Below are 10,560 nucleotides of genomic sequence, written 5' to 3' on the forward strand. Positions count from 1 at the left end.
CAGATGTCTCACTCCTAATAAATCTAAATGGGTGTCAGTGTCAGTGCTCCAAAAGCTGTTTTATTTCTTTGAAAACACTTGCCAGGGAATGTGAGGGGTAGCTTGTTTTCTCACCTGACGTGGCATTTTATTTGCCACAGGCAGTCCTTATTATTGAGCCCTGCACTATCCATGCCCAACCCCAAATCACCACAAACCCAAGACATCTGTCATATAATACCACAATACTTGATGCATGTTTCCACCCCTACTTTAGATGGCATCAATCTTAATGTTTCACTGGGTCATATCACAACGGATCCAAAATATCCATCTACACCACATTACCAATTTGGTAGGAGTTGCTGGTTCTGCAGGACAGATCTAATATTGGTCAGGCAGTTTTTAGTATTTCTTATCTTGGATAGTCATGTTAACAGCAAATGCAGTTGTATGGTTGGTGCTTACAGCAACCAGCACGCGTAAACAACTTACTTAAAAATGAACAGTGAACTGTTTAGCAAAATATGTTACACCAAAGTGTACAAATTTATTACAAGTGGTTCTAGACAAATTCAGAACATCAATTTATATAGCACAAAGTCTTTTATTGGCATTTACCCAAAGCAATTACAAGACATTTGAGAGAGGGTGACAATGCAGTACACAAAAATGATGAGGCAGCTGGAACTGCCCTTTCGAGCTTTGACTGAGTCACTCCCCACTCAAAAACAAGCAAAGCCAGTCAACGGGAAATAAACCACAGGGAGAAAAACAGGAAAGGGGGTGAAGAGAGAAAGATGACAGGGTTATTTACAACACATGAAAGAATGAGAGGGCACAAGACAGGAGTGAGGATCGATGATCTGTCACACCTTTGAGCTTACAAACCGGAAAACGGCAGCGGAGGGTCGAGCCCCGGAACAGTGCCGGGCACTCAGCAACGCAACACGCCACACCATGTCACCATCGCACTGCACCGCATCTTAACAGCTAACCAGCATTAAACTGCTACACAACTGCGCCTAGTGCACAAAAGATACACAAGAAAGTGGGTTAGAGTCACAGGAAAGCAAAATGTGTGCAGACAGACAACATTATGCTGCTGCATTAACATGTCATACCCTGCACCGGTTTACGTAAGGTAGGACTGGGGCCAATTCCAATTCCAAATTCTGAGTTGGACTTTGGCACTTTTTTTTTTTTTTTTTTAAGTTTATCAATACAGTCAAGCCAATTTTTTTTTTTTTTATTAAATTTGAATGTTATACAAATCTTCTGCACAATATATGTATCGCAATGTCATAGCCCCCCCCCCCAACAAACCTGACCTGAAATGTGTCCTTGTTAAGTACTTGCTAATTAGAGTATGAATTGTACAACTGAAAGTGGAATTGAATCGACTATCACCCTGATTTTATCTGTGCACAATGTTCAAATTTTCCTACACAATGTTGTCCAAACATCCAATACCCTCTTCTACATCAGTGCTGAAAATTAAATACTGTACCACACCTGTCTCTTAAAAGGATTAAACAAGGAATTGATTAAAGAAAGTATCTGGTAAGGAACAAGGTATTAAGTGTACAAACAAATAAAATGCAATAGGCCCAGTTTGAAGGGAGAAACCGGTTCACAAGTCGCTATCAATATGTACAACTTAATCAAGAGAGATTACATGTATAGTTTTAGATTTTTTTTTTTAGGCCAAATCAAACATGTAAAACTTTGGACCATGGTCCAATAACCTTTCAGTCTGCATTCAGTGGTAGTTGTGGTGTCCACGTGTTTGAGTCTCTTCCTGGTCTCCGCAGAGGCTCAAATATCTCAGATCTGGAACAAAAGAGAGAATAAAGTTTACAAGAGCACAACAAGACCTTCTTTAGAAATGTATATAATCTATCCTAAATTGATCTGGGTATTTAATGTATTACTAGCCTGTCTGATTTTCCCTTGGATTAAAATGTCTAAGACAGGATAACGGCTGTTGGACAGCTATCTTTTATTACTCCTAAGGTTTTTCATGATCACATTCGCTTACACACCAATGGCCGCTAATCTCTTAACTACCTATTAGACTGGTAAATTTTTTAAGAGTGCTTTCAGACCTGAACACACTGACATAGTTGTAACAAAGTCCGGTGCTTTGCATATTTAGTTTAATGTTAGTGTACATCCACGATTTGTATTTTTAGAAACAGACTGGCCAGAGGCTGCATGGTTGTTTCATAAACACAGGGCGACAGCACATAAAAAAAAAAACAAAAAAACAAACAAACTTGTCAATAAGCTACCGACCTCTCTTAGTGGTTGCGTGCTGAGACCTCTTGGTTCACCAAACAGGACACTTTTCAGGATACAATTGTCATCCATGTTAGCAACATGCAGCATATGCATGTCAAGTTAAGGCACAGTTCAAAAATAATGAAGCCAAAGTGTGACATAACCATCAAAATTTAAAAGTGGTCTTTGTGAAATGTTATCATTTTAGGTGTGGTTATATATCAGAGTTTCAATATTTCTATTGGTCTTGGTTCAGTCATTGCTAGAAATGATCAGTGCATATATTCTTTAGTCTGCAGAAGCCTAAAACAAAGAAATTCTGTCCATTAGTTCCTGGTAATATTGAACAAGTAATATAATTATTCTATTGAAGCAGAGTAGGAGATGTAGGTAAGGTTTTGACACAAATAAATCAAGGATTTATTTTCAGCGTTACGCTTGCGAGTTTTACCTTGCTTTAGAAACATGATGTTCTAGGAAATGACATTTCTACATATCTATGTCACACAAAATTGATGAAAAAAAGTGCTATTTTGGGGGCAAATTTCGTGCATATTTCTGGAACTGTGCGGAATTTTCCCATGAAATTTTCAGTACCTGTCAGAGACTATAGGCAACTCACAGATAAATCTGGATGGTGCTAAATAAAATAATGGCTTGTTCATGACAAATGCAATGCAAATCAGTAGTTAGGCTTCATTATTTTTGAACTAGGCCTTAACAGTAAATTGTCACAAACACCCTGTGCCTGTCTGTGCCCATCAGTACTACATTCTAGGGAAGAAGGTTCCTGCAAATTTGATCTCATGTGCCAACCACCACACAAATGCACCGTCAAACGCATCTTGTCAACCATTTTACTGCATTGTCTTTCATGCTAAGAGTTTAAACAAGTTTCTGATGGTAGGATCTTGAGTCATGTTTCCTCTGCATTGTATTTGACTGTGGGAAAGAAGCTCTTGTCTGTGGCGACAAGGCGTGAGACAAGACCAAAAATAAAAAAAATAGTCGTCCCCCCCACCCAAAAAAAATCATTTGTATGAAATTAAATTAGTTTGGGGACAACAACAATAACAACAATAATAATAATAATAATAATAACAAAAATAATAACAGATATAATGTTGAGTTCCATGCAGTCTTTCAACTTCTTAATTTGTTTTTTTTTCCTGTGCATAGGCCCTTCCTACATATTGACCTAACCACTCTAGAATGTGCTGCTGCCTTACCAAGTATTTTTGAAAAACAAATACACAAGTACCACTGGTAGCATCCCAACATTTGCCACAGTCACGAGTTGTACAATCCCAAATCAGAAAAAGTTGAGATGTTACTGAAACCGCAAATAAAACCTGCAGTGACTCTGCCACAGTCTAGCAATTGAAACATCACTACGCAATTTTTCAAGACTACAGCATCCTGTTTACTTCTTGTCCCCATGTTTGTTTCTGCTGTTAACGTTAACATTACACAATGTTCCTTGTCAATGCCATTTATTTTAAAAGCTTGTTGTGTGCGCATGTATGCTGAGTTCATGGCTCCCGGCAACAGCAGAATGTGCGACTCAGGTAATTACAAAAGTTGATGTTTTATATGAATTAATGTAATATTTCACGGATGGGATATTCACCAAATAATGATACTGCCTACATACACACACACTACACAAGGGCAAGATGTAATCCAATTCAAATGTTTCATGGTTAGGTAGAAGGGAAATCTCTTGCGCATGACAGCAGCGCTCTGCCTCACGAGATTAATGATACTGTATGTACGTTTAAAACAACAGCATATGCGATGTCCATCTAATAATGTCTAACCTTTAAAACATTTATGGCCTATACATAATGTCAAATGACATGAACTATAATACCACAAATTTTACTGCAAGGTATTTTGTTGCAGTTAGATTTAAGGCTGCATTTTTGTTACTACTCGTAAAAGTGACTTGAATTCTACATTTTCATTTACTGTTGGATTAGTGTAAAATAACTACTAGTAAAGACTGGGCTTCATTAACTGCAGAATAATGTGCATCCTGTACATATATAGTTTTAAAGGAAGTTTTATAAGTTTTAAAAAAAGGAAACAACTGAATAAAATGGTGATATAAATGACAAGTTACATAAATACACCTTCAACATCTTATCTGGGATCGGGATAAATGGCAAGTGTAAAAATGTAATTTGGGCGAATTTATAGTTAGATTATCATTAGGCGCAGTCTTACTGTAATAATGTAAAGGTCACAATAAAAGAAAGAATCACTGCAGTGTTTTTCTTTTTCCTTACCACCCAAACTTTTCCGATTTGGGTTTGTATACACTTTGTAGTCAAATTTCAGGTCTGAAAGCACCCTTGCATCCAGGCAAACCTTCGCGTCTATTCCCTTTGTGCAAGGCAAAGGAAGCCAGACACAAGTGGGACAGTGCATCTGCCTGTGATTCCCGTGAACGTACCTCACCACATCACCTCATACACCAACTGACAGCCCGAACCACCGCCATGGCGACCTGCTCCATAGCAACCACCGTTGCCTTGGTGACCTGCTCCTTAGCAACTGCCATCACTCTCAGCAACAGGCAGGTCACATGGGCGGGTCACACACTAACTGCTCTCAAACTGCCACACCCCCATCTCCTCTCTTTGCAAACAGGACTCCGCAGCTTGGAGGAAAGAATTCCACATTTAGGTAAAAAGTTTGAGTAAAGCAGCCCACGCCCACACACACACTCACATGAGGCAAATTACTGAAATCCCATTTTGAAATATGTGCTAGATTACATTCAAGTTTACCCAAATACTCAATACCCGTGTGTGCCCAGTTAAGCATACACGGCACTGAGACTTTAAACTACATGTCTCAGTATTTGTCATTTCTTCTTTAAAAGCACTCAATTCTGCAGACTTGATTGCTGGTCGAGGTCAACTGATTACAAGAGCCAGGAGCCTAAATTTTCAAATACCGGAATATTTTGTTTGCTCCAATGATGATGAGTAATTAAGAATCACAACAAAATAAAATAATCTAATAGGTCAATGCTTTAACATTTATTCTTAATGGAGCCAGTCAGCTCTGACCATCTGAGCACCCACACCAGTTGATTCCTAGTGGTCACTGTTCAAACACCTGGAATTCAGCAACAAGACTGCAGAATACTAACCCCAGTGACAGGAATAGCCAACTGAGTGACAATATTTAAACATTATAGCACAAACTCTTCGCAGAATACCTGAATATTTTGTCCATGTTTAGGTTAGGACTTGACACCACTGTCCTCTGGAGACTTCGGCCCACTCTTGGATCTGGACTCTCTGTTGGAAGGTGGGGTTTGACTCCGTGACTTAGATTTAGACTTTGACCAGGACCGTGATCTGGAGGGAGACTTGGACTTGCTCCGACGGGGACTTCTGCTCTTGGACTTAGATTTGGATTTGGATCTGGAATAGGAGCGAGATCGGGATCGGCTGTCACGGCGGTGGCTCCTGGATCGGCTTCTGCTTCTGGAGCGACTGCGGCTCCTTCTGCGACGACGGGGGCTGGCTGAACGGCTGGGGGGTGGGGTGAAAGCATTAATGTACAGTTGAGAACACTAGATCTATACAGCAGCATAACAAATAGCAACACATTTAGTTTGTGTGTAACTGGACAAGCATCTTGCATTCTGATTAACATGGGCTTAAAATTTTAAATTCTGATATAATTGTTCAACATCATAAAATCAGTCATTAAAATGTACATATAAAAATATGTACATTTTGACTAATTTTATGATGTTGAACAATGTCATTTTGTCTGAAAGTGAAATGACAATGGCCTACAACCCTACCTTTCAAGATAAGTGGTAAAGGTGTTGGGCTTGAAACAAGAAGATCCTTGGTTCAAATCCCCGCCTGACTGAAAAACCACTAAGGGCCCTTGGGCAAGGTCTTTAATCCCCTATTGCTCCCGGTCTGTAGTGAGCGCCTTGTATGGCAGCACTCTGACATCGGGGTGAATGTGAGGCATAACTGTAAAGCGCTTTGAGCATCTGATGCAGATGGAAAAGCGCTATATGAATGCAGTCCATTTACCATAATTACTCCAACCCACTGATCCATGACACACAATCAGTTGTGTAAACTTTACAATTTATCCATGGTTGTCATGCATGCCAAATTATGAAAGAGGAGTCCATATGGATTAACTATGATCAGTTACACCCCTGCCACACCTTGACGATTTAGCCAGCGTATGCCGAGCGTATTAAAAGACAGTATACGTCCAGTTTGTACAAGTTAAGCGCATATTGAAGCATTCTGATATTTGTCATAGTATGGTGAGGTCATCGGAAAATTTTGGGCATGGACAATATTTTCTTTTACGTATGCCAGAGCATGACTCATACGTCACACATACATGGGACAAAAGTTGTAGGTAAAGTATGCACATGCCCACACACATTACTTGTAAGTGACTGATAAGGCGAAATACAGTGAGATAATGTTTAGTGTACACACAACTTGTTTATAGATTAGATTAGCCTGCATATTCTTCAGAGGCTGAGCGTGAGAGAATCTGTTCTTTTCAGGTATCATTAAGAAATGACTCGATCCACCGATATCAATAGCCTTTTTTGCTTAATGACTCCCTTATGGGTCCTTCAGAGCGGCCGCTGTTTTTGACTGTGCGTGTTGGGAAAATGCTCATTTCTCTACGTTGATTATAGACCCTGCAGCGAGTCTGTAATCAACCGTTTCTCCAGCACCGCTCTGCTTTGAACCGTGAACCAACAAAGCAGTGCTACGATCCGCTGCTTCGCTGGTTCATTGCGTCGCTCCTATAGAGGGTTTTCAATCACCTGACCAATTTGCTGCAGGGCAGATGCCATCTCCACTCTGGATTAGATGTGTAGCAGTTGGTTCAGTGGATCCGTATCTTATACCAGATAGTGAATTTAGTGGTGATGTAACAAACTGGCCGACAGTGTTACACTGCGATATTGTGAACTAGGAAGCTGCCGACCAGGTCAGCCTCGCCGGCCTCCTGCAGAGCGTCACAGCGGAGCTCTGAAAGCGGAGGTCGTCTTTAAGTCCTGAGCGATTTCTCTCACCAGGCGCTAGGAGGGCAGCTTGTAGATCAGCAGCTCGGTGCTCGAGGACCATAACGTAAATAAGCGTTCCAGTGTTATCCTCGGCAGTATTTTTACATATTCTTAGATAATTTTATTGCAGAATAAAATAAAATTCTGGGAGCAGTGGATTTCTAGTAGCGGCGGATCTCTCAGCGCCACGGTGCTGTGGGGATTCTTCACACTGACGCTGAAGCTTCTGCAATTCTTCGCCAAATGCACGTAGCGTATCACAGCGACCACTGCGTTGTAATCCAGAATAGACGCGGGACACAAAATGACGTGACCGATACGTCATTTTGTGTCCTCCGCTTTCAGAGCTCCGCTGTGATGCTCTGCAGGAGGCCAGCGAGGCTGACCTGGTCGGCAGCTTCCTAGTTCACAATATCGCAGTGTAACACTGTCGGCCAGTGCGTTACATCACCACTAAATTCACTATCTGGTATAAGATAGATATTCAGAACGCGACAGGTCGTCAAGGAGACGGACAGAATTTATTTGGAAACGAGGCGGAGTTTAAACACACACACACACACACACACACACACACACACAACGGGGGGGGGGGGGGGGAATAAACGCACAACCGCCTGCGCACTTCGGTCAAGATGGCGCCGGCGTGTAGCGTTGCTGCGGCCTACCTAAAAAATAAATTATACGAAAAATGCCTTAAAATACACGTACAAGCATCATCTCAGAGCGGTGAACAACGCACACATGAAGCTGTGTACCAAATGAGCCGTACCTCCTGGTCCTGCGTCCGTAGCCGAACCTGCGGGGTGCACCTCCTCTGCGGCTGTACATGGAGTCCGGCGGGCGCCCGTAGCGCGCCATCTGCACGCGCAGCTCACGTCCGTCCAGCAGCGCGCCGTCCATCGCGTCCATGGCGTCCTCGGCGTCGCGCTTATCGAAGAACCGCACGAAGGCGAAGCCGCGGCTCTCCTTGGTGTACCTGTCTCGGGGGATGTACACGTCGCCCACGCGGCCGTACTTCTCGAAAACCCTGCGCAGAGTCTCCGGAGAGGTTCTGTACGTCAGGTTGTCCACTTTCAGGGAGGTCATCCCCTCCACGTCCGGCGGCGGCCTGCCGTAATTCATCGCGCGCACTCAGCGAACCACAGCCAACCTATAAACACAGTAATGTTCAGACCCTGCTTCTCGGGGGGGGGGGGAAAACCAGATGCTTACGGCTTCAAATCTTCGACGGAGTTAATAAATAAAAATACTAACTGATTGAAAGTAATGTTTCAGTTCCGGACGTCGTTTCCGCCACACGCTAGTTTCACGTGAAATGGCGGCAACAGCGTCTTCCTCTCGTCTCTTTTGTGTTGGCCTCCTCTGATTGGCTGACTGTCCACCTTCTTCCTCCACATGAACTGTTGTACTGCCCCCTAGTGAGCAATCCAGAAACTCCGACATCACAATAAATAAAAAAGACCACAAATAATATTATATAATATATATATATATATATATATATATATATATATATATATATATATATATATATATATATATATATATATATAGTGATATTTGCAAATTGCGAAAGTACAGTATAGAAGGAAGACTTTGTTATTGGATAGAAAATTTCTTAAGTGACAGGGAACAGAGAGTTTATATTGAGGGTGATTCTTAGACTACGGGCACTTATTATGTCCTTTGATCATATTGTATGAAAAACAGAAAAAAGGGGAAATTTCACACTTTTATAGTTATCTTTACAATGAAAGTGTGTTAAGAAATTTGTTCTAGTAGTCTGTGATGACTTTTTCACCTTTTTTCAGCATCATTATATGCAAATATTGCCGTTTTGTGCTTGTCCCACACCCAGACTTTTGATCTTCAATGATAAAAATGAATGGTAAAGAAACGTTTTTCTAATGTTTTAAAATATCTCTGAATAAAATATCAGTAAAATAATCAAAACATAATTGTGGTATTCAATGTCATACAACTGTTGTGATTTTTTTAAACAAAATGTAGTTGTCCCACACTATTGCCGTAATTTCCACCACAACACTGTAATGTCCCTTTAAACAGTTTGTATGAAAGATTGTTTGGGTAGTTTCTATGGAGATAAACAGTGACATCAGAGCACATGTATATAGCGCCAAATCACAACAAACAGTTGCCCCAAGGCGCTTTATATTGTAAGGCAATGGTGTGGTGGAAATTACATTTCCAAGGCCAATAGTGCCCGTAGTTAAAGAATCACCCATGAATGGTGTGAAGTCCTCTTGGATGAAGGTCACCAGTGGTGTCCCCCAGGGATCGGTCATAGGGCCAGTATTGTTCTTGCTTTTTATTAATGACTTGCCATGTGCAATAAAGTCAAATAGTAAAATCTTTGCCAATGACACAAAGGTGTATCATCCCATCCTTTCTTTAGCTGATGAGGAAGACCTTCAGTCAGACATAGATAGTCTCATGGCTTGGTCTGAAGAATGGCTGCTTAGGTTTAATAAAGGAAAATGTAAAGTTCTCCATATTGGTAGAAAAAAATCCATGTTACAATTATTTTATGAATGAAAAACAATTACAAGCAGTTTCAGAAGAAAGAGACCTAGGAGTGTTGATTTCTAAGGACTTATCCTTTTCCCGCCACATTGCTCTTTCGGCGGCTAAGGCCAATAGAATTCTTGGGATGATAAAAAGGGCTTTTTTGTTTATTGACAAAGACTCTTTTCTTCTATTATACAAAATGTTCATTCGTCCTCACCTTGAATATTGTGTGCAGGCATGGTCACCATATTTGCAGAAAGACAAAAATATTTTAAAGAAAGTACAGAGAAGGGCCATTAAGTTGGTTCCAGAATTAAAAAAATTTGCCTTATGAGGACAGGCTCTTGCAACTGGGTCTCACAAGTCTTGAAGACAGATGAATCCGAGGTGATTTGATTGAAATATATAAAATTTTGCATGGCTTTGAGAATGTTGACCCCACTGTATTTTTTTAAATGAGAAGTTATACAGTACTGGCTTTAGAGGCCATGAATTGTGCTTGGAAGTTAATAGATCTAGATTGAATGTGAGAAAAAAATTTCTTTAGTAACCGAGCAGTAAAGATTTGGAATAGTTTGCCACCTGAAGTGGTCTTATCCTGGAGTACAGATATTTTTAAAGCAAATTATGATCTGTATTATAGTATAATGAATGCCACCAGATTTTAAAATAATAGCTGTTTT

At 40.8% G+C, this 10,560-nt stretch overlaps 1 protein-coding gene across 6 annotated transcripts; it reads right to left on the bottom strand.

The window, feature by feature from the left end:
• Positions 1–570: 570 nt before the first annotated feature.
• Positions 571–8,758, bottom strand: srsf2a (serine and arginine rich splicing factor 2a). Of its 6 annotated transcripts, XR_004566475.1 has the most exons (6): positions 8,603–8,758; positions 8,118–8,498; positions 5,495–5,813; positions 4,721–4,927; positions 1,728–1,812; positions 571–1,004 (listed from the first exon to the last, which is right to left on the bottom strand). XR_004566475.1 is itself a non-coding variant. In XM_034193857.1 (4 exons), the coding sequence occupies exons 2-3, from the start codon at positions 8,468–8,470 to the stop codon at positions 5,519–5,521; spliced, it is 648 nt and encodes a 215-aa protein (XP_034049748.1). In that variant the 5' UTR covers positions 8,471–8,498; positions 8,603–8,758; the 3' UTR covers positions 571–1,812; positions 5,495–5,518. The 6 variants fall into 6 exon arrangements, 3 of the variants coding, with proteins under 3 accessions (XP_034049748.1, XP_034049749.1, XP_034049750.1); XR_004566474.1 differs by lacking the exon at positions 4,721–4,927; XR_004566473.1 differs by having other exon boundaries at positions 571–1,812.
• Positions 8,759–10,560: the final 1,802 nt, after the last annotated feature.

The sequence above is a fragment of the Thalassophryne amazonica genome, chromosome 18 (genome assembly GCF_902500255.1).
Source record: "Thalassophryne amazonica chromosome 18, fThaAma1.1, whole genome shotgun sequence".
Classification (NCBI taxonomy): domain Eukaryota; kingdom Metazoa; phylum Chordata; class Actinopteri; order Batrachoidiformes; family Batrachoididae; genus Thalassophryne; species Thalassophryne amazonica.